The sequence below is a fragment of the Stenella coeruleoalba genome (genome assembly GCF_951394435.1).
Source record: "Stenella coeruleoalba genome assembly, chromosome: 7".
NCBI classification, from domain to species: domain Eukaryota; kingdom Metazoa; phylum Chordata; class Mammalia; order Artiodactyla; family Delphinidae; genus Stenella; species Stenella coeruleoalba.
The window spans coordinates 103,764,912-103,789,204 of NC_137153.1; the positions used below are offsets into that span (position 1 = coordinate 103,764,912).

General features: G+C 44.2%; 1 protein-coding gene and 1 long non-coding RNA gene across 8 annotated transcripts in view; one reads left to right on the top strand and one right to left on the bottom strand.

The window, feature by feature from the left end:
- The window catches only part of LOC307188624, a 301,789-nt gene that overhangs the window by 98,242 nt on the left and 179,254 nt on the right, over positions 1–24,293 (top strand). The window contains exon 2 of one of the 7 annotated variants that reach the window (XR_013829024.1): positions 15,823–15,911. The exons of the other annotated variants lie outside the window; for them this stretch is intronic. This is a non-coding gene — a long non-coding RNA (uncharacterized lncRNA). The remainder of the gene's footprint in view (positions 1–15,822; positions 15,912–24,293) is intronic. 7 annotated transcript variants of the gene reach the window in all.
- TNFSF15 (TNF superfamily member 15) lies at positions 240–24,029 on the bottom strand. Its single transcript, XM_079926012.1, has 4 exons — positions 23,780–24,029; positions 9,321–9,363; positions 8,319–8,366; positions 240–4,884 (listed from the first exon to the last, which is right to left on the bottom strand). Exons 1-4 carry the CDS (start codon positions 24,002–24,004, stop codon positions 4,430–4,432), a joined length of 771 nt encoding a protein of 256 aa, XP_079782138.1. The 5' UTR covers positions 24,005–24,029; the 3' UTR covers positions 240–4,429.

Below are 24,293 nucleotides of genomic sequence, written 5' to 3' on the forward strand. Positions count from 1 at the left end.
TCTATTGGTCAACATCTCAGAGTCACTGTGTTGGACAATCTCTGAACAAGTGGGAAATGGCAACCACTTCTAAGCTAGAAGTCCAGAACTCTTGACAAGACCAGTCAGGTTCTTAATGATCAAATAGAACACACAGAAGTCAATTGAAAAATGACCATGTAATCAAAGATTTGGAAAAGACCTCAGAAATCCTTTGGCTCAATCCTTTCTCTCACCTCAATGAAGGAATGGTTTCTACAAAAGCCTTGAGATGAGCCCTTTGCTTGAATGTCTCCTGGGACTGAGCAATCACTATCTGGAGACATTCTGTTTTGGGGTGGAAAGTTCATTTGGATATCAAGCCAGAAATGGTAACCCTGTAACTTCAACTTATTAGCCCTAGCTTTTTCCTCTAGGGAGACATGGAAGAAATTTCTTCCCCCTTTCTACGTCACCCCATAGATATTTGATAATATTTCTCATGTCTTCCTCCAATTTCTCCTCCAGTTATTATTAATTACTATTTAATAAGAGCAGAGGGTAATTGGGTGAGCCTAGGATTATGATTCAGAGGAACAGTATCCTAGCTCTAGATCACCATTAACTCATTGTGTGGTCCTGAACAAGTAAGTCCTGTCTGAGCTGGTATGGTATTTTCTTCTTAAAATGGGTGATGGAATGGATGGCAGGGGGTAAATGTGTCTCAGAGCTTGGAAAGTTGTAAATATGGTTAACAGAGTGGAGCAGGGCATAGATGTGACTGCTCTGACCCTCACTCTCTCACTGCTGGAGCAAAAGCATTCAGGGGTTAACAGTCCACTGAATTCTTCCCAGGCCCAGCTGTCAGTGTGATGCAATAGCTCTTAATATCCAGGACAGGGGTACATTGTTTAAAAAATTTCTCCTAAAAATGGCAGAATACTTCCAGGACTCTGGGTCCTGGGAGAGTAAGAAGTCTTGAGGCGAGTGGCTTCTGCATGTGTTTTGCAAGGTGTAACGTGTAAAGAGTCCTGTGCTGAAGAATTAATCCCCAGTGTCACAATCATGGAAACACGACAGGGAGAGGACTTGGGAAAATACCTTGCGAGAGGAACTTGGTAACAGACCTGCCGTGTGCACAGTGAGCTAGTTGAACTTTTATAAGCCAGAGAGGTTATTGACAATCGCAGAGGTGGAATTTCCTCTGGGGTGACATAGCCTAGACTGAAATAGAGGCAAGGGCTCTGGCATGCCTAGTTATTGAACTGAACCAGACACCTTTCTGGATGTGAAAGTGTACTTTTTCACATTCTACAGTATGTTAGTCAAAAAAAGCTAGGAATTTTAGTAGCTTAAGCAATTTTGTTCCAAATAGATCTAAACCAGGGTCAAAATACTAGTGACCCCATGCATTTTGATCATGGCTTCTGTATTGGCTGAGAAACACAGGCTTTTCAAAACATCTGGGTTATCCATAAAGTTCTAATATTTTCATGGGTGTTGATGGCCAAACTCTAGTCCAGGAGATAATAAACCTTTCTCTACATGTGGCTTAAATAATGGATTTTAGCACAGAAAGTACCTTTATTTTCCCCCCTTTTATTTATGGAGAACTATCCTTGAATAGCTATTTAAAAAAGCACTTAGAGTAAACACAAGTCATTTTGTTAATGCTCATCCTTCATCAAATGTCACCCATTTTCGTAATGAGAAAATATCCATGTGTCTAAAGTTAGCTAATTAATTAGCTAATACAACCAAAATAATAAAGGATCTGCAGACAGTGGAGGTGCTAAGCAGTTAGAATGAATACGTCTGAGACTAAAATAATTTAGCTTTGTATCCCCAGGGCAAGTAGGTACTCAGTAAGTGTTTGTGGAATTGATTTGAATTCAGCCTTTTCAGAGACGTGGAATCGGTAAAACATTTTCTCCCTAAATTAACTATTTTCTAAAGCACATAAGCATGCTCCTTTTTCCCTTCCAAATCTTTGGATGCACCCCATTTACTCCTTTTAGGGGACCATCACATTCTTAAAAAGCATTCTCCCACCTCACTCTCCCAACTAGTATGCTAAGTTTTGCTATGGACATAATGCCTAGGAAACAGAAGTTCTGACTTGAGTTCCACTAGGAACGTCTGGCTGGGCCTATCTGAACAGTAAAAGAAATATCAGAGAGAATTTAACAAATTCAGCAGTGACGACTTGAGCACAATACAATCTTCAATAAACAAGCTTATGACAGGAGCAAAGCAAATGTGTGGCAGGGATTTTTCCAAGGCCTCAAGGCTTCCAGGGTAGTAGGGAGTTCCTATTGGATAAACTTCCAAATTCACCAGACTCCCTGTGGAAGAGAGGGAAGGTTTGAGGGCCCTTGGTATAGGGGTTCCTTTCAGTGGAGGGGACTCTGGACTCTTCTGTGCATGCAGATCCTTTGCCATATCCCAGGTTGCTGGGTGTGCTCATGGAGGTGCAGGCAGAGCATTTTCCTTCCCTAATAGGGTGTTAGTTCTGATCTTGGGGCCAGACTGGAGTCATTGATAAAGCATTCCTGATTTAACAATAAATATTGTTCTAGGAGTCGGTTGAGGAAACATTCTCTCATCAAGCTGAGTTTGTAGTTACTGAGGAACCTTTCCTTTCTGCTTTAAGTAAAGGGTAATTAGTCTGTCTGAGATGCCCTTTCCCTGAGGCCATCCGCTGCCTGCCCACCTCCTTTCAGGAGTCACTCAGGCTTCACTCCCCTTGTGAAGTCACTTCTGAACCAGGTGGAGGTGACCGTGCCCTGCTCTGTGCTCATGCTGGGCCTGTGCTGTTTTGAGAAGCTGAGGGCTTTAGAACCTTAACCTCCCAACTCAGAAATTAGAAGTTAATTTTTATTTAATTATAACTCAACAGATATTGATCAAGTACTGCTACACCAGTCATCATGTTCAGGAACCCCATAATGCATGTCTCTGCCGCTGTAGTCTCCTGGTGAAAAGAGTAAGTAAGAGTGATGTCATTGCCAAATTTGCTTTCAGACCAACCTGTGAGGTCTCTCACAATAGGGAACATTTATTATAGAGACCAAGGTGCTGGAGATCACTCCGCATGTCACACTGACATGCTCTCAGACTTCACAGAATGCTTGAAGTTAGCATGTTTCATCCCCATGAGCTCATTTGATCCTGGGAAACAGATTGGTGGATTCCTCCTTTACAGACAAGTCAACAGAGGCTAAGAGAGCAGAAATGCCTCTCCAACCCTTGACATATGAGTGCAGAAAACTCATACGGATTAGAGGATATGAACTCATTGAAGCAATGGAAGGACCTTCACAATGTTCAGCCTCTTCTTCAGGAAAGATGCCTTGGCTGGGCTGATTAGCCAATTCCACATTTAAATCCCTTTGAATATTTTAAGAGAAAAATACCCATATAACGCTCTGCATAGAAAGTTGTGAATCAAACCTCAGAGCAGATCTCGGTTAACATCTCCAGATGTGGTGACTGATATTTCCCCCCCAGGGAATAAATCCATTGTCTCTTGGCATCAGTCAAGTTTGTTATATAATTGGTCTGTTAGCTAGAACTCTGTCTTCAAGTTTTTTGAGTGACCTAATCAGCTGGTTATATTACATAGTCAGGAGAGCTTCAGAAATCTTCTGTAACAGTGTCTGATTTGTTAGAACTTAGAATTAGTCCTTGGAATATGTAGAGCGATATTTGACCAGAAGCCATCTAGTGTATTCATATACATTTGGGTAGAGTCTGTCTCAAGTCTTCATAGTGTCTTTTGGGTTAAGGAAGCACACACATAAAAGGCGCTCAAGAACACTGTTCTGAATAGATGCTATTGTTATATGTATTTCGACATACACATGTGGAACTCACACTTGCTTGTTTTGATGCATGTGTACATAGTAAAGAGAAAGGTAGTTTTTCTCACTTGCCATAGATGGCGTGAAAATCAGTTTCTTCTTTTGAGAATATTTATGAGAAATATCAGCTCTCTTTTCATTTTTGTAGGCAAGGCATTAAAGTATGTGTTTAGAGGAACTGACGTAGGATTTTGCCTCTCAAGGGTTTACACTGTTTTCTAGGGCATTAGGTTTTGTTTTCAAGGTTCCTGAACCGAAGCAAATGCTTCATAATAAAATTGAACAGTATCTGGGCCCTCTGGTGACAAATGTGTAGTAGGAAGGCGTGGAAATGTTCCGTTCATCTGGTGATCAGTGTTTTAATGTTTAGAAACTCACCACTCTTCCAAGAAACCATGATAATAGGTCTGTTCTCTTATGCCTTTTTCCAATTAGTATTCTCATCAGTAAGGCACATAAACTGTGAACTTTGGGCCCCTAAATTTCATGGCTTAACCACTGTCTCTATGGATGTTCCAAAAAAACCTTCTAGTTATAATTACATATGAATGAGGAAAATTAGGAGCTAAGAGGCAGAGGACCTTCACACAACGACATCTGCCTTGCCACTATAGCAAGAAGGCTCCGAAGAAGGTTTTATCTTCTTTTGTGTAATCCACCAAAGAGATGTCACTGACGTTCACCATGAGCTTGTCCCCTTCATTCAGGAAGAACATGGCCCCTAGGTAGATGGGTTGGAACCAGTTGCTGCCTATTTCACACACTGACTTGGTCCCCATTAGGAGCTGGGTCGGCTCAGGGTAGCTGTCCGTTACCTTGGTGATGACCACGATGATGGAGTCTGGCTTGTTTAGTCGGCTCCCTTGGCTGATTTCACCACACTCGGATGTGGTCCCTCGGAATGTGACCTGGGAGTAAACAAAGTAGTCTCCTGACTCTGGGATCACCAGAAATTTGTTGGTGTAGTTCATCCGGTTCTTGGTGAAGGCCAAGCCAAGTTCATGTTCCCAATGCAGAGCTGGGAACTGATTTTTCAAGGACTGCGTGGGAGTTTGTCTCACAACTGCAAAGACAAGAGGGAGGTTTCATTTGCTTGTGTCAGAACCTGTGGAATTTGCTAAAAAGAGTCTTAAATCATTTTCAAAGAGTAAAGAGATTGGATAAAACCAACAGCTAGCAAGTTCCTTGAGGAGGAATGAGTAGAGGATGTGTGAGTGGACATACACATCTGTTCAGAGAGTAGCATCTTAGGTAGGTGACCTCAAGCAAATTGCTTTGCCTCTCTGAGCCTGAGTTTTCTTATTTGAAAATCTTGAATTTTTTCCTGAGGCCTGTGATCCTGGGAAAGAGTTAAGGTTAAAAAATCTCTTTACTCCTCTGTGTTTTGGAAAACAGCTTACAACAAAGAACTCCTCTTCCCCAGTGACCTAGATAAAACTGATGGATGACCTCCGTTGTTTAACTGTGCCAGGGCCAGACACCAGCCCCTCCCAATTCCCATTCTTTGCTTCATAAGTGATTAGCTGGACTGTTTTATCCTCACTGATTCATCGGAACAAAATGTTTTTTAACCAAACTTCAGTTAAGTTTCTCTCCTTCCTCCAGGCCCCTGAACTTTGGCCCACCCTCAACCTGACCCTCAACCTGAACCAGCCTCCTGAAAATAGGCTGGCCTCAGGGTAAAACATTCTCTGAGCCTGTCAAGCCAACCTTTCATCCACTTCCCCACACCTGGTTCATTTCAGCTTTGTGTCCTCCTCTCTATAAAAGAAAAACGCTTTTAGCCTAACTCTTGAGACACTTGCAGACTTTATGGTCAGAGGTTCTCCTGCCTGCAGTAGTCCCTCACCTCCCCTACCTCCCCACCTTGTGATAATCCTTTTGCTTAAAGTATTTCTTTACTAAGCAAAGATTTGCTTTTTTGATGTACCTTTCCTTAAAAAACAAACAAATAAGAAAAAAAGAAGAAAGGAAAAGGAGATAATAATACCTGTGGAAAGGATTAAGAGATGGTTAATTTTTTTTTTTTTTAATGTGGAATTAGGAATATCCTCTAAACTACATTTACTTTTGTTAGGCTTCTGGTTTCAGAAATGCTCTGCTACAGACAGAGGGCATTGCAGAGAGAGAGAGTCATGTTCCTTGTTACTCCCTTCCAATGCATGGTCCAAAGCCACATGAAACACAGGTAGTAATTAATAAAAAATTAGCTTGCAGAACACCAGAGATCCAGAAGATTTTGTAAATGCCTCTCCCACATCAACAGGGCCAAAATGTAAGACAAAATATAATTGAGTTGTGGAGTGAAAGGGACTGGGGCTCCGGGCTTCCGACTCTGTATCATGTAGGTTCTTCTCTCTGAGTCTCACTTTCCTGTCTGTGAACTGGAGACAAAGCTCCCTTATAGTGTTGTTCTGAAGATCAAATGAGTGAAAGAGACATGGACATATTTATCATGGTGGCTGGATACAGTGTTACTCAATACATATTTATTTTCTTTCCTCAAATAAACTAACATCTTTCATTTTGACAGATTAAAAAATAAGCCTGTTTCATTTTATATATTTTTATATGTTTTTATGTTTGCATTATTTACAAGTATATGTTATATAGAACATATGAATGAATGCTTTTTGTGAGGTTATATCTATAGCAGAAAAAAAAGAATAGAATCACACCATTGATTCAAACCAAATAAGATAACCTGCAATAAAACTAATACTTTTCAGAAAAAATTAAAACACATTTTAATTTCCTACAACCTCTTTTGAAATCCATAGCAATTACCATTATGCACCGTTGGCCATAGTTTTGGGATAGGTCATATTTAAGTAAGTGTTCAGCAAACTTCTCACCTGGTAATTGACCAAAAACCTGGTTCCTGGATTTTTCTAAAGTGTTTTTCCCATTGCTGACTAGACTATGGCTTCTTTTGCAATTATGACACATGTTCAGAATATGTGTGTCTCCCCTGGCCCCTGTACTAAGTGGCCCCTGGAGAGCTCTGTTGCTTCTTTGCAAGATCTGTAAAGGGCATTTTTATTAGTCACCTCTTATAGTCTCTACTCCTTTGTGGGTGATGCAATAGATTTAACAAATTCATCTCAGATGATTAAAAGCAAAAATCAGGTATTTTCTAGACAAAGCAAGTTCTATTAACTTGGTATGCAATTAGGCCAACACAGCAGCAAGTAGGAGATTGGGTAGGAAGTATTTGTAATGGAAACAGTTGGAGTCAGTCTCAGATCTCAACCCTCCTAGTCCTATGACTTGGGATAAGTGAATTTAGTTGTCTGAGCCTCAGTTTCCCCATCCTGTTTTGCTGATACGCAGATTAAAAGAGATCCTGGATGTAAACTGCCTGCCACAGTGCTTGGTACATATTAAAAGCTCAGTAGAACCTAGATTCCTTTCCCCATTTCCACTCCCCCCATTCAATAGGAAGAGGGTTGGCATCTCCATACTCAGTTTCTAGGATTTTCCTGCCCAGCCTGTTCAATAACCCCCATTCTTAGATGCAAGTGGTAAGTGATGGTGACTGGCATCTCCCTGGTCCTAATCCTCACTCAGGACTCACCGCAGTTCCCTCTTGGTCAAACGTTAAGACAGGTGTTGTGGGCCACAAGGATATCCCCCTTCTGGGTTGCAGGTTTTCTTACAGCTCAGAAGAATATGCTTGTTTTTTAACTTTCTAGTTTTTCAATGGATTCAGCAAAGTTTATTTATTTATTTTAAAATTTGTATTGGAGTATGGTTGCTTTACAATATTGTGTTAGTTTCTACTGTACAGCAAAGTGAATCAGCTATACGTATACATATATCCTCTCTTTGTTGGATTCTTTCCCATTTAGGTCACCACAGAGCACTGAGTAGAGTTCCCTGAGCTATACAGTAGGTTCTCATTAGTTATCTATTTTATATGTAGTATCAATGGATTTTTAACACGTATTTCTGCACTGTCTTGCTCTTTTCTCTGGAGTCGTAGAAGTATATGTGACTCCAGATGTGAGGTGTCAGGAATTTCGACACTAGACTTGGGAATCTGGCCAACCGGTGATGTTAAGAGATTGCTCTTAATCTCTTTACATCAATGAAAATTCTTTAGAAATACCTACCTGAATCTAAGTGTCCAATAACTTCTTGAATGGACTCAATAAATTGGCTTAGGGGAGCTTTCATCTTTGACTAGATTCAAAATTACATGAATCTCTGAATCTGAGGAAAGCCATTTCTGAATGACTGAGTGTGAGAATGAAAGAGAGAAACAGTAGATAAGGAAGAGAGCTGATAGAATCTGGAAGAAAATGCCCAAGAAACATGGGGCTTTGGACACTTCGAGAGAGGAAGACATCTGAAGACCCTGACTGAGAGGAGGAGTCTGTTACCAAAGGGTGTGGTTTCCAGTTTAAAGCTACAAGAATGAGTTTTGGCAAACACTGAAAGAAACCTCAAGCCCAGGGCCCATAGTCTCCTGGAAAACCCACCCGGAAGAATTACCTGTTAGGTGTGCCCTTGGCTTATCCCCACCGGCTCCAGGAGGTGCGTCTGTAAGGAAAGGAGAAAAATGTTTTGTATGAGTCAGAGGGTGATTGGAGTGAAGACAGCCTTTGGTGAGCTGCGCGGTGCCTGCAGCTGGAGAGAAACATTCCTCTCCTGCAGTTTGGTCCAGGTCTTTCTTGGGGGTGGGCAGGGACAAGGCAGCCTCAGGAGAAATAATCTTGAACACAAATGAACCTTGGCCCCATGACTTTGGACAAGTTATCCATCCTGTCTGAGACTCTGTTTTCTCGTATCTAACATGGGTACATCAATTCCTTCCATGGATGATGGGTGCTCAGAACGATTCCTGGCACATGCTTGGTGTTCAGCAAAGCTCACCTCGCCTCTCCTTTGCTTCTGTTGGTTCTGTGGGAGCTGGTTGGCCTTTTGCCTTCTTCGTAGTCCCTTTAACCATATCCACTGAGCCATCTGGATGTCCTAACAGAACTAGGTGGGGACTACTCTGTAGCTATATGACCTTGGCAAATCCCTTTCCCTCTCTGGACCTCTGTTTCCCTATCAGTTCTCCAGAAGGCCTCAGCATTTCCTTTTGGTTCTCAGAGATGACTATACTGAACAAGTGTGTTCTAACTACAGTGATAAAGATGATGTTATTGATGATAAAAGGAAAAATTATTGCATACTTTTGATGTGCTAGGTATTGTTCTAATATCTTTAAAGGAATTAACTAATTTAATCCACACTAACCCTGGGAGGTAAGTACTATTATAACCACTTTTATTGGTGAGTAAACTGAGACAGAGAAAGGTGAAATTATTTGCCTAAAGGCTGTCAGCTCCACAGGCCATGCACTTGGCCAGGGCACCATTTTGCCTTCTTAGTGACCGGGGAGGAGCCTCTCTTTTCCTCTGGGTCCTGCCTCTTAACTTCCCATGTATCAGACTATGAGAAATGTGCTTGTCCCCCACAAGAAAAGGCATAAAATATGAACACACTTACAAGATCGCTGATATGAAGGTCCAAGCTCCTGTCCTTTTGGAGTCTATTGGGAAAGAAAGATATGGTTCATATTATCTTGTGGTCCTTTTGACCCCATACCCATGCAGCTGCCCATGTTATGGGCGTGTTTAAGATGCTGCTGCTACCCAGCCTCAGTACTCAGAGATAAGGGAAATGGGAATGAGAATATTGAGTTGATGGGAATCTTGCACCCAAGCTCTCTTCTTTCATCTTCCAGCACCCCAATGACCTTTCTCTCTCCTATGCTTGTCTCTGAAGCTCAACTTTAAAGTTTTGTCCTGAGAGCTTTTCCTGTTCCATTCTAGGGCACTCTGTCATCTTATCATTGCTTCTTTTATTTGAACAAATAGCCTCACTTGCTTTATTTTCTTTTCTTCAGCACAATTTAAAAATTGGAACTGTTGCAAAAAGTGATACCAAAAAAGGAATAATGACTATGCTCTCTTTCTCATCAACCTCCAAAATCCTGCCTTGTTTCCATGCAATATATGAAGACTTTTTTATTCTTGCAACCCTAGTTTGTGAGCCATTTCAGATACCACATGGTAGTTAAAAAGAGTAACTGATTTGGGGGTAGACAGACCTGAATTTGAATCCTGGTTCCACCATTTATTAACAATATAATCTTGAGCAAGACACTTCCGCTCTGAGTTTTGGTGTCGTCATCTGAAAAATGGGAATAATAACAACCCCAGCGATAGATAACTCCCAGATTTGAGATGAAGAAAATGTATGAGTCAATGCAAAGAATGCATGGAAAATGAAGAACCACCATTCACAAGACCTGCGTATAAACTCAGGAGCAAAACCAAGCTCTTAGTTTAGGAATGACATCACTCTCTTACATTTTCCAATGTTCTCTTCTCTGATACAATTTTGACTCAATCCAGAGTCTTCTCATTTGATCCTCATAACTACACAGTCCCCAAGACCACTGATCCTCATGTCACCATGAACACTTGTCATTTTACATCTTAAAATTCGTGTGTGTTTGTGTGAGTGTGTGTGTGTGTACTTGTGAATGAGAAATTGTATGTCCATGTGAGTATGAGAGAAGACAGCTTCATCAGTGGAAGAGGGTATGAGTCAATGTGTTTTTGCATCTGTGTGTCTACGTGTGTCTATGGTCTGGTGTTGTGTGCACGGATTCTCTACACGCATGTGTGGTTGTGTGGATGCAGCTGTGTCGTTGGTGAGTCTAGGTCTGCGAGCAGTCCTGTGATAACAGTGATCTTATTAGAGCCCAGAGCACCAGGCTCTTTTTACTCCAAGACATGTTACCTAACCTCTATTGGAAGCCCTCTTGAAGGCAGAGATCTTGTCTTTGAATGCCTAACTGACTTTCTCCCCTTTCCAGTGCTCTTTTTTCCACTTCCTAGTTCTGTTGATGGCAACACTACTGCCTCTCCTCAGTTACCAAGCCTGAAATTTCTTTCTTTCTTCTTTCGCAAACCCAAGCTGTCATTTCTATTTTGGAGTTTTTCTCATTCATGCCTCTACGCCAGGCCTCAGCACCCTGCTCTCCAGGATTCTTCCCATAGGCTCCTAACAGAGCTTCCTCCACCTGGTTCCTCCTTTTCTTGAACCCGTCTCTTAGCCTGCCTCCAGAGGGCTTTTTCTAAAGCATCCCTTTGAGACACGTCTCTGTTCATAAACCTTCAATGGCTCCCCATAACCTTTAACACAGTCCCGAATACTTACGTTGGCATTCAAAGTGCCAACTGCCATCCCAGTCTTGGTACCTACTGTTTATCCTTCTCCAGGTTCTCTGTACTCCAGCCATGAGAGGCGACCACGGTGAATGATTCAAGGGACATGAAGAAGGCAGTAAGTGTAGCTACCGTTTATTCGCCGAGTAGCGGCGCTGGGCCGTGCCAAGCCCTTCACGTGCCTCATCTCCTTCAGCCTGGCAGTGACCCTCCACGGTGGATGCTGTTTATATCCTCATACTGAAAATTAGGCCTAGGACATTAAGAAACTTGCCCAGTGTCTTATACCTGGAAAGCGGAGGAGCAGGATTTTAACCCAGGTCAACTGACTCCAGAATCCCAAGCCCTCAGCCATTGCTCCTTATAACTTCCAGGCAAGCCCCTCATCCGCTGAGGTGGATGGATAAGTACTAGTGGTTCCCTGCACTGTGACAGTGGGGGAAACACAGAGACCAGAAAACAGGAACCTGGCCCAGAAGTGGGAGAATCAGGGGGGATTACACCTGAACTGCATCTTATATATACTCACGGGTATATAATACTCACAGGTATTAACCAGGTAATAAAGATAATGACCATTTCAGACAGGCTAAAAGCTTGTGCAAGAGTTAGGAGGCCCAACAGAGCACAGGAGCAGTTGGGAAACTGCAAGAATTTCTGCTGCCAAGTGAATATATTATACGCTTTTAGCATAGGGTCATGAGTACCATAGTCTTTGAAAACCTAAACCCAATCGACATGACTGCTTATCCAGCATCAGTAACTTTGATGATCTTGGGAGGTGGAGAAGCAGCCTAGAAATGGCCTTATTCTGTAGACTGTTTCCTTACTTGCTATTGACAGAGCTGACAAAGAACTCGATCCTTTGGCAAGGCAGAAAACTGAAGGTGAACTCTCAAAAAATTTGGAAGAGCCTGGTTGCATCCCCTTGTGTAGGAAATGGCTGCCTTGGTTGGCCACCTTCTACTTCATTTAGTTCTCTGCTGAGAAACCTTCTTGAACATCCTGCTTATTTTTGTCTAAGCAGACCCTCAGCTAAGAGTCTGGAGCATTTCTTCTGGTTCAGAGTCCCATTGTCATTAGCAAGAATTTGAGAGTGAACACATTTCCTTATTTGCTCTGCTGGATTTCTGTAACTTAGACACATTTTATTTTCATATATGGATGGATGTGTGTGGGTTTTAAGTGGCCCACCCGGAATACTACTAAACTTCTGGAGGCTAAGATAGTGCCTGTTGGCAGGTTTGAAGAACACAACATTCCAAGAGTCTCCACGAAGAACATCAGCTGGGACCCTGTTTCCAAGAACAACATCTAAAGGCTTCCATTGCTGTTTCTCTTAATAATCACTCTGTTTGTCATGGGAGGAAGATTATTGTGATAAGAAGCAGGAATGAATGAAGAGGAGATTTGAGAGGATGAGCTAGTAGGTCTTTGAGGAAAGGTTTATGCATGTGAGCTGGCTCAATGCCTGCTCTCGAGATGGTTGCTTATAAAAAAAGTCAATAAATGGCTTACTGTCTTCCAGCTCTGACTCATGTCCATCACTTCTGATTATTCTGGGATACCAAGGAGATGATGGCTCCCGAGAGATGCTGGTCACTGCAACATTAGCTTCCAAATCTGAATAGACATGGAGTCCAAGAACACCCCTGAAGAATGTGATTTATTTCCCCTTACATACCTTCTCAAATCACTGGCTGAGAACCAGGGTCCAATTTTATTTCCCCTTCGGAGCATTTATTACTCCCTCAAGTGATATGACTTATTTGTGTGCTATTGATTTTCTCTCTCTAGCAGAATTCCAGCTGCCTGTAGAATTCTGCCTGTCTTGCTCACCACTATATTTGTAGCACCTCAGACAGTGCCTGGCACTCCCACTGGATTAGCCAGTTGGCAAAATACACTGATGCTCGGGCACCAGTGAGACAGGCAGGAAACAGAGAAGAAGATGGAGTCAAATTCAGCTTCAGTGACTGTAGCCAGAGTTTTACAATTAAAAAAACTAGGAAAGAGACCCTGTAATTTTAGAATACATGCAGAGTTTTGAGTTTTTGTTTCAATTTAAAAACGTGATTATGTAGAGGTGGGTAGCCATAATCTTTTAGTACTGGGGCCTCCAGAGTTTTTCATCAGGCTCTGCTTGGAGCATAGCCATGGCTCTAGAAATGCTTGTTGAGAGTCGTGACAGTTGGCCAGGATCAGAGCCAGAAAAGGCAGATGTGTCTGCCGATGGGCATACATATTAGTGGGAGAGTGGGTTGCCTGCCACCCTGGTATTTATTAGCCCGAGCAAAGTAAGCTGGTGCTTTTCACCCCTTAGTTCTTACAGGTCAGGGAATTTTCAGTCTCACTTGATTTTATTTCCTTTTTTCTTCTTGCTTTTTTTTGGGGGGGTGGCTGCATATAGATTGGTAAACCCCAACTCAAACTAACCATGACCTATTACTTTAAGCATTTTCGGAATTCTCTAATACTTCCAACAAGGAACAAAGAAGGATGGAGGGAAGGAGGAGACTACTGTCTAGCTGAGGGTTTCCCTGTGCCAGGTCCTTCTGGTGTTTGTGTGGGCTTCTCAGCTAGTAAGTACTCCAGCTGCTCTCAGAAGAGGTTATCACCTGATAATAGTCTTTGTAAGCCAAAGGCAAAGAGTACATGAAAGGCCTGGGAGCTAAACCTTTAGACCAAGTACAGACTGGCACATATCAGGAGCCCCGTAAACGTTAGCTGACTACATAATGGATGAGCCTGAAGCGATGTGGTCTTTGAGATTCTCTTATTGGCATCTCCCCAGAAAAATCCCCTGAGCGTATTTTAACTAATGACCCATTTAGCCTTTCTCCCATATTCTGTACTCACTCTCTAGTATATTCATAAACAGGAAGAGATAGCTATTTCTTGCTGTCATAAATGCCACAATTGCAAAGGCATAAACGTTTTATGATCCATAACATCCTCCCAGCACTTCTAGGAGAAATACACAGACATTTGCCTTTTCCTCTTGCAATTTCCTGTTTATACTTGCACAAGGATACACATCCAACCTGGACGTGTTTGATTCCAAGGTGGTTTCATTTCATCCTCCTCTAAGGTGCACTGGACGGTGGTGTTTTTTTCCCCCAGATCTTTATTGGAGTATAATTGCTTTACAATGTTGCGTTAGTTTCTGCTGTACAACGAAGTGAATCAGCTATATGTATACATATATCCCCATATCCCCTCCCTCTTGATCCTCCCTCCCACCCTTCCTATCCCACCCCTCTAGGTCATCACAGAGTATCTAGTTGATCTTGTGCTATGCAGCAGCTTCCACTAGCCATCCATTTTACATTTGGTAGTGTATTTATGTCAATGCTACTCTCTCACTTCATCCCAGCTTCCCTCCCCACCCCCATGTCCTCAAGTCCATTCTCTACATCTGTCTTTATTCCTACCCTGCCACTAGGTTCATCAGTACCGTTTTTTTAGATTCCATATATATGTGTTAGTATACGGTATTTGTTTTCCTTCTGATTTCACTCTGTATGACAGGCTCTGGGTCCATCCACCTCACTACAAATAACCCAATTTCATTCCTTTTTATGGCTGAGTAATATTCCATTGTATATATGTGCCACATCTTCTTCATCCATTCGTCTGTCGATGGACATTTAGGTTGCTTCCATGTCCTGGCTATTGTAAATAGAGCTGCAGTGAACATTGTGGTACATGTATCTTTTTGAATTATGGTTTTCTCAGGGTATATGCCCAGTAGTGGGATTGCTGGGTCATATGGTAGTTCTATTTTTAGTTTTTTAAGGAACCTCCATACTGTTCTCCATAGTGGCTGTAACAATTTACATTCCCACCAACAGTGCAAGAGGGTTCCCTTTTCTCCCCACCCTCTCCAGCATTTATTGTTTGTAGATTTTTTGATGATGGCCATTCTGACTGGTGTGAGGTGATACCTCATTGTGGTTTTGATGTGCATTTCTCTAATGATTAGTGATGTTGAGCATCCTTTCATGTGTTTGTTGGCAATCTGTATGTCTTCTTTGGAGAAATGTCTATTTAGGTCTTCTGCCCATTTTGGATTGGGTTGTTTGTTTTTTGATATTGAGCTGCATGAGCTGCTTGTATATTTTGGGGATTAATCCTTTGTCAGTTGCTTCGTTTGCAAATATTTTCTCCCATTCTGAGGGTTGTCTTTTCGTCTTTCTTATGGTTTCCTTTGCTGAGCAAAAGCTTTTGTTTCATTAGGTCCCATTTGTTTATTTTTCTTTTTATTTCCGTTACTCTAGGAGGTGGGTCAAAAAGGAACTTGCTGTGATTTATGTCATAGAGTGTTTTGCCTGTGTTTTCATCGAAGAGTTTTATAGTGTCTGGCCTTACGTTTAGGTCTTTAACTGGACGGGTCTTTACATGCAACACTTAGAGTGGTACAGAGCAAAGAATGTGGTGTTTGCAGCCCAGCAAATGTGGAAATCCCATCTCTATTATTTCCTATTTGTCACTTAACCTCAGTAAGGCTCAAGTTTCCTCATCAATAAAAGTAAACAATGGGGCTTCCCTGGTGGCGCAGTGGTTGAGAGTCCGCCTGCCAATGCAGGGGATGTGGATTCGTGCTCCGGTCCGGGAGGATCCCACGTGCCGTGGAGCAGCTGGGCCCGTGGGCCGTGGCTGCTGGGCCTGCATGTCTGGGGCCTGTGCTCCGCGGCGGGAGAGGCCACAGCAGTGAGAGGCCCGCATACCCCCCCCCCCCCACACAGTAAACAATGATTCTTTCCTCCCAGGACTGTTGTGATGGCTAAGAAAGACCAGACGCATAGAGTGGATAGCCAATTCATTTTCCTTCTGTGTTTGTGCTCAATCCATCCTTGTGGTATGTATTTTTGGTTCCATATACCTTCCCCTTGGTCCCACCACTGTAGTGGTAAACAGAAGCCACCTGTGTGTCTCTTTATGACCAGCGGCACAGAGATCATTTCGGAGCTCTGGATGGCTTCCCGCTTCTCCCAACAGGAGGGGCCTCCTCAGTCCACAGTTTGCTTCTGGACTCCTGCCGTTTCACAGTCTCCAGGAGTTTAGGGAATGGGATATCCCTCCACCCGTTCATACTCCATGCTTGTTGCCGCTGTCAGCTCCTGGGCCTCATTAAGGACACCAGGCTGGGAGATGACCTCTTACAGCCACGGTGCTGCGGCTGCTGGGCTGCCTGTGGTCTGTTAGATGAGGAAGCTGGGGTTGAGCGATGTGCGTGTTGATTTTAAAGGGGGAATGAATGGATCGTGGAATCACCAGCCAGGAGCTGCAGCGGCGGTGTGGGATTCACTCTCCCTGCTCGCTTGCCCTCCCTTCATTTCATTTCGACAGCGCACCCTCACCTTCTCTGGATTCTCTGCCCTTTGCCCCTGGCCTGACCTTGGGAGTGAGCTGGGCTTCTCCTCCAGCTGTGCCAGGGCTCCCTGAGGCTACAGCAGAGGCAGCCACTGAGTGCTCAGTGTTTTGCAAAGGGGCTTATCGTTACCATCCTCATCCAACAGAGGGAATAGCTTGAGTGAAATAAAAGGCTCAGATGTGGAGTCTGTGGAGAAGTAATGTCTGTGGAGCATCTACCTTATGGCAGCAGCTTTCCGGACTTGTCCTTGCAGAATTCTCAGCAAAATGCTACGAAGAAAGTGTGTTACACTCCCCATTCTGTAGACAGGTAGTATGACTTAGGGAGGTCAGGTACCTCGTGCACCTCTCCATCCTTCTCTCCAACCGGGGAATGCTTAGTGAGTGCCTCTGTGTGCCAGGGATAGCTAGGTGTCCCCAGGGGAGGAAGGGAACTAGCATTTATGAGCACTTACTATGTGAAAGGTATTTTCTAGGGTATCATTTTTAAATCCCCCTGACCACCGCCAGCAAGTGAATAATTTGCTGGGTTTATACTCAGAGGCACACTAGCGTAGTGGCTAGGAGGAGCATACACGTGGGTTTGAATCCCAGTGTCACACTCTGTGTGACTTTGGACATGTGGTTTCGATTTTCTAAGCCTGAGATTCATCTTCTTTAAAGTGGAGATAACAGTAGTACTTTCTTCATTGTGCAGTTTCAAGGATTAACTGAGATGATGCATGAAGTACCGACGGTAAACATGTAGTACACGTGTTATATGCCAGACCTCACATTAAGAACTTTATATCATGATCTCATGTACTCTTCTCAAAACGCTAAATATGAAAAAACTTAGAATGGAGTCTGATATATAATAAATTATTATAAGGCCACAGTTGTGATGTGGTGGGGCCATGGCTTTCCTTCTAATCTGTGTACCTCTGAAGCCTGAGCTGGCCTCACTGTGGGGTCCTGCTGGTCTGGATGGAAACCAGGGCCTCTCAGGGGAATGTGTAGGAGAAAGGAGGTGCAGGGAACAAGGACTAGGAGCCTTGCGTGGATTTTCGGGAAGGGTCGAAAGTGAGATTGGAGGGGACCAAAGAGAGGTGAGGAGAATGTGTGCAGATGATTCTAGAAGTAGGACTTGGAGGGAAGGGCAGAGACTGACAGTGGTGCAGCCCTGGGAAGCAGTGCCTCCCTTGGCATCCCTGACTCTTCATTGCACAGTGCTGAGTCCCCGTTCTGTGCTGGGCTTGGGCTGAGCCAGTGTGGTGCATTCAGTTATGCCTGGAGCATAGAGTCCTGTGTTCTGGAGCAGTGCTCGGGGAAGACAAAGGCCTGGCCTCTGGGGACCTGTGGGCCAGAGCGGGGGCGGTGGACCTGTCCTGAAGGCAGTGGATGCCACTAAGGACCAAAAGAAGGCCCAGGCCATGGTCAAGTGCAGCCGGTAAAGGATGGATTGGAGCGTGGGTTGAGCGTACAAGACCAGGGTGGAGAAGGAGGCACGAAGATAGCTCACAAATATCAGGGGCCAAGAAAAGCCCTCCAGTGCCAGAACCTGCTCCCTGGACTGGTGATGGCAGATTCCAGGGCAGCTGCAGAATTCGTTCTCTTTGACATAATTTCCATGAGCAGGGAAGTTCCGAGGACATAACTGTTACACTTGCTAATCCTCCACCCCCTGCCAGATACTTTAAGGGTTTTATTTCTAATTATCTCTGTTTCATACATTAAAAAACGGAGGCCAGGAAGCTTAGGTAACATGGCTGAGAAGTGGCTAAGCCAGAAATCAAACTGGGTTTGAACTTTTGACCCATGGTTTTTCCACGTTGCAAATCTATCTAGCATTCTCCAGGAGTCTAAAGATCCTAAAACATTTTACTGTGTCGCTCTCTCTATATTTTATATATATATATATATATATATATATATATATGTATTTTTCTGTATAGGTAACATATACATTTTGTACAAAAGGATATAGGTTCAAAAATGTGTCCCCATTTCCCTTGTTACCCAGCCACCCAGTTTCCCCATCTGGATGCTAACAGAGTTACCAGACTCCTTGTTCATCTTCCTGAAATAGTCTATGCCTTTATAAATACATTCATATGTATTAATGTACATTATTTTTTCAGAAAATGAAGTGTTTCACATTCTATATGCTGTTAATGTACTTCGATTTTTTCACTTAATATACATCTTCAAGAAATTCCCTATCCTTACACGTAGAGATGCTTCATTTTAATTTTCCATTGCATGAAAGGACCATGATATATTTAATCGATGCTATATTTATGGTCACTTCACCTAAAGGCAGTTAACCCAACCTTCTCAAATCTAATTTTGATTTCTGCTCTGCAACTTACTGGATAATAAGTTTGTCATGTTGAATCTTTCCTTACACAACCCCTGAAGGAAGAGTCCAGTTTAAAATATTTTTTAACAGTCCTGGTGACCGTTTTTGTTGCTGCTAATAAAATCCTGGAACATTACTCACAAGTTGCTGTTGCTTTTCCACAGTCTGGTCTAGGGACCCAGCAGGAAAGGAGTTGGTCCTGTTTTCTGGTAGAACGAGGCCAGGCAACATAGAAATAGTATCTAGTTCTAGGTCTGCCCCCAACCTGCTCTGTGACCCTGAACTTTTCCTTCCCTTCTCTGATCCTTGGCTTCTTCGAGTGTAAAACGAGGAGATTAGACTAGATCAAGGGTCAGCAAACTTTTCCTGTAAAGGGTCACATAGTAAATATTAACTTTGCAGGTCATATGGCCTCTGTCACAAATACTTAACTCCTTTGTTTAGTGTGAAAACAGCCAAGGCAGTACGTAAGCAAGTGGGTGTGGCTGTGTTTCAGTAAAACTTTGTTTATAAAACATGCAGTGAGTGAGATTTGGCCCATGGGTCATAGTTGCTGGCCCTGGGACTAAGGGCACTTCCATCTCTTAATTTCTATAAATCTGTGAAGAGCTTTTCCACTTAGGGGAAAGAAAGGGACAAATACCCAGCTAGTGCCCATATTGCAAGCACTTGTGAGGGGCTTTATAGAGATTCCTTAGAACCCTCACTGCACTTCAGTAGGGTGGGTATTATGGGAAGACTGAAACTCGGGGAGCTTCTGTACTTTGCTCACTCTCTTCCTTTCAAGTCCTTTTGAGCCTTCTCTTCTCAAGCCTCAACTCCCTCCTAAATTAGAGTAGAAAAGATTCTCAGGGATGCTGGCCTCCTCTGGTTGCTACAAGGATGGAATGAGGAAGTCCCTTAGGGCAGCCCTGGCAGAGGGAACGGCCCCGCTGAGGACTGGGGACAGGAGAGCACTGGAGTCCTGAGGGAACTGAGGGAAGCCGGGGTGGCTGAAAGACCAGAGGCAGGAGAGAAGGGAAAGGGGTAGAAGATGAAGCCACAGAGGTGACACAATGCAGTGAAAGCTTCCAAGGAATAATTTTGGCTCCTGTGTGGAGAATCAAGACCAGGCCCATCTTTACAGAATTTCCTGTTTCACAGAATACTCCTGGTTCCTGTCCTCCTCAACACATGAGGGTGATCCCCTCATTCATCCACAAAAAGGGCAGATGGAAAGTATTTTCGTTGATCGAGAGCTTGACTGTGGTTGGGGAGGAGGTGGAAGGGAGGCAACAGGGAAGCCGAGAGAAACCGGATTTGCCAACTGAGACTTGGCTCCGTCCCTCCCCGCTGCGACCTTGGGTGCTCACGCAGACGCTCTCTCTCCAAGTTCCTCGTCTGCCACACGCCACTGCTCACCGTCTTACTGCATCTCTGGGTTGGTGTGAATATCCCGCGGGATCATGTTTGGGAGAGCTCTCTACGAGTCTGAGGTGGGAGCTCATATCATGTCGTTATTATTGTCATTATTATCATCAGCTTATCCTCTGCTGCTGCCGAGCCAGCTCTTCAGGCCTGTGAATGTATCTGAAGGTCTGTGTGGCCCTCCTCTCTCTGTTTTTCTTGTGTTAGGATTGAATTGCCTTTTGCCTGGCCACTGTGGGAATGGAAACCTCATTCCATAAACAATCTCAGATTCCATGGATCTCATGAAGGCTGTGGGCAGAAGAGGAGGACTGTGGGGCTGCGTGCGGGAGGTGAAGAGGAGGGGGGAGCAAGGCTGGGACACGGGGGAAGCGGGTGTAGGTGGCGGCGAAGGTGGCTATTGGCCCCTAGGTGAGTCTGGGGGAGTCCACGCGGGCAGATCACAGTGGGGCTTTGTATTTGCAGAGCTCGTGGAATGTTCCAGGCTTTGAGGGAGACAGATCTGAGTTTGAGTTCTGGATCTAGGTCTTACTAACTGTGGGGTCTAGATCATAAGAACAAGTGCAAATGAAAAATAAGAGGCTTAGTTCCCCCTTTTGAAAATAAGGGACGAGATTTCTTTCCCTTCCTTTTTCCTAGAGCATTTAGGTTAGAAAACTTGTAAGTACTTTCTTCTTGCTTTGAAATGTATTTAAATCCTTTTGAAGAACAGATAGGCCTTTTCTTCCCCCCCTGCCCCCGTGACCTGGGAGCATCTCTCTGAAATGTGAACACCAGGAGAGGTAATGCCCCCACCTCCCAGTTTCTGTAGGAAGACAGGTGCCTAATTTAGGTGAGCACCTTGCTCCAATTTGCCAAACTACCATAAGGAAATTAGAAGTTGGTTTTTCCCCTGGAGAAAGCCAATTACCTAACACAGATGGTCACTTCAATTAAGAGGAGAAGTTTGGACGAACTCTGCGTGACAAATGGTGCTGTCGAGTCCTGTTACTGCGTAATTGTAGCTCTCCCCACATTCCCAACATATAAACTGCTCCTGCACATACCTTATTAGTGCTGTCAGAGAACTGATATTAGTATCTTTTTTTGGTAGAAAGAGAAACAGACTCCAAAAAAAAAAAAAAAAAAAAGCCATGTGCTTATTTACACAGCTGGAGGTTATGGAGCTGGGAGTCAAACTCAGGTGACTAAGAGTCCTGACATTTCATTGTTATGTCCCCAAGCTGTCCCGGTGACCTGGTTTTCCCACTTGAATCCCATCTTCTTGCATCTCTTTTGAGCTGGTTATTGTCTGTTAGCCCCTGCGGATCCACTCTATGCCCTGAGCCCTCACTGACCTCCTGGCACACTTGCTCCTTGGCTCTTTTGAGCCCGGCTTCCAATTGAGTCTGGCCAAGGGGATGAGAGGCTGGGGGCAGACTGGTCAGAGTTTTCCCTCGCTGCTTTCTGTTCCCTCCCTGCTGCTTTGGCAGATGGCCTTCCTCAACTCAACCCTCAGCTCCTCCAGGCAGGCCTTCTCCTACGTTTTAGGTCTCCTTGGGTTCCTCTAAAACTTTTCCCTCTATTTGCCTCTTCAGGCCAAGGGGTGGTGACGAGCTTCATACTGTGGTAACCCCAGGATGCTTCCGGCCCTGCGGTTCTCATTAATCTGTCTGCAACTCAGTAAATTGACCTTTCTTTGAACTCTTTAAGCACTCTTACTTAAATCTCTTCTTTGAATGGGCCAGGTGTTTCTTTTCAGTACTCCCTTTGTTTCATGTGCCCCAGCCTTAGCCCCATTTTCCTTTCTTTTTCTTCTGACTAAGTTATATAGCTTGGCCAAACCACAGCTCCAAAGGTCCCCATGACAGAATGGGGTATTGGCCTTTGCATCTCTTTTTTTTTTTTTCCGGTACGTGGGCCTCTCACTGTTGTGGCCTCTCCCGTTGCGGAGCACAGGCTCCGGACGCGCAGGCTCAGCGGCCATGGCTCACGGGCCCAGCCGCTCCGCGGCATGTGGGATCTTCCTGGACCGGGGCACGAACCCGCGTCCCCTGCATCAGCAGGCGGACTCGCAACCACTGCGCCACCAGGGAAGCCCAGCCTTTGCATCTCTTGAGTGCCTGCAGCAGGGCAGGCATGCAGCTCCTTCCCTCGAGGGGCTTCCTGGGCAGCGCCAGCTTGTGCCTCACACTCTCTTCCTAAGCACATCACTGGCCTCCACTGTACCGTGGCATCGCACCTGATGGACTTCTAGATCAACACAACATGGGCAATCTCAGACATCGTTTGGGGCAGAGGGAGTGTTTTCATCAGAACGCAGGAGAGCTCAGGTTACCGGAAGCCACTTAATGCCTCATTCAAGAACAGCCATCTCTTTCTGGCTAAAGAGGGACTGAGTCCAGAATGCTGACTGCACGCTGCAGTTTGACTTTGTTGGAACCAGCCCCATGGCGGTCTAGGCATCACAGCCTGAACCCCCGTGCCCTCCCATTCTCCTGGAACATGAACAGCATTTCCAGTTGTCTGCATATTTCTACATTTCCTGAATGATGGCATGTGGCCATGGATGTTGCTGTCTGAATCTCAGTCTGTTTGCTGACCCTCATGGGTGGTGAAAGTTACACGTTAACCATGGCTTGCTCATGGTCTCTGCTTTGAAGTTGCCAGCAGTGCTTAGAAAACAGGTTTCCAATTAAACCAACTGAAAAACCTGTTTTCCCCTCTGGAATTTAATACTTTGGACCGAGGTTGAATTGCCTACCAGAGATTATGTAGGAGAGTTGTTTTTGGTTTTTAAAGGGTATCCCTTGAATGACACATTCTTCAGGTTTTAAGGTTTTTGAAGTTCCTAGTCTAGAACTATGTTTTCCCCATCACCTGTCAGCACCTGCCCACCATTGCACCATTGTTTTCCCTAGACCCTGTATTCTTTTTTGACTAAGCTTCCTGACATCCCACCCCTACCAAGACCAGAGATAAATAATCAGGTGGGAGATTCTTTCTTGGGCTTCGAAAAAGAATATTTCTAAACCCAAGAAAGGGGAGTTGATTGAATTACAGCATCTACATACATAAGAATACAATACAACCATCTGTATCATCATGCTGCTGTGAATTTACTAACAATAAACAAAATCATAATAGGAGACTCAAAACAATCCCATCTTATTAAAAAGTATGAAATTATATATCCCCAAATGTTAATAATGGTCACTCTACGCAGTTATGGGTAATGATAATTATCTTCTTTTCCTTATCTGTGTTTTCTACCTTTTTTCAATGACTATGTATTAGTTTTGTAATTTAGGTTTTTTTTTTTAGTTTTTCATTTTTTTTAGAGAAAATGAATGTTCCCAAATTATCAGTGCACTATGATTATAATTATTTAAAATAAGTGGCTTGTGGTTGTTTCCATATAAACCTAAAAAGGCACAATTCATCCCCCAGAAATACTGAGAATAAAAACCAAATTGGAGTTCTCCACCTTTCACATTCTGCCTTTCCTTTGCATATGGAAGCAGGGACCATGATGGACCAAGAAGCTCTGTCCAGAGCTGCGATAGCGGCCAGGTGGCCCCAGGGGGGTCTGCTGATCCCCCAGGTCACTGCGGAGTCTTGCTTACCTGAAACACACAGGCCTCTCCTTGGGCCCGGAGCTGGCCAACGAGCAGGTAGGCGGTGAGTCCTGCCAGGATAGGGAGCAACACGAGGCAGCAGGTCAGAGCGCAGCGTGCACTGTTGCTCCTGGATGCTAGCCCAGCTCTGGCCTTGGGCCTGCAGCCTCCGTCCTCGGGCAGCATTTCGACACTGACTGTTTCCCCAAAACCCGGCCCTAGATCCTCTGCCATGCCCCTGATGGTCCTAGAGTTGCCTCTAACTCCTTCAGAGCAGAGAGACCCCCCCATTAAATAGAAGCCCAGCTCTCACAGTGGGTGAATTAATCACTGCCTACTCCTCCCCCTGCCCTCCCCACTCCACTTTCCACAGCACACTGTGCCCCACCCTACCCTGCTAGGGAATGCACCGCCTACAACAGAAACCAAGTTTGGTTTAAGAAAAAAAAAAAGAGAAGGAGAGAAGAAGAGGAAAGCTTTCCCAAGCATATTTATATATACAGTGTGCTCATGTGCACCTTCC

Coding starts and splice junctions, on each gene's coding strand:
- TNFSF15 (XM_079926012.1), bottom strand. CDS start 24,004: ATGGCAGAGGATCTAGGGCCGGGTTTTGGGGAAACAGTCAGTGTCGAA. Junction 9,364..23,779: donor GAGAGGCCTGTGTGTTTCAG/GTAAGCAAGACT, acceptor CTTTCCCAATAG/ACTCCAAAAGGACAGGAGCT. Junction 4,885..8,318: donor GCCAAGGGCACACCTAACAG/GTAATTCTTCCG, acceptor TTGTCTTTGCAG/TTGTGAGACAAACTCCCACG.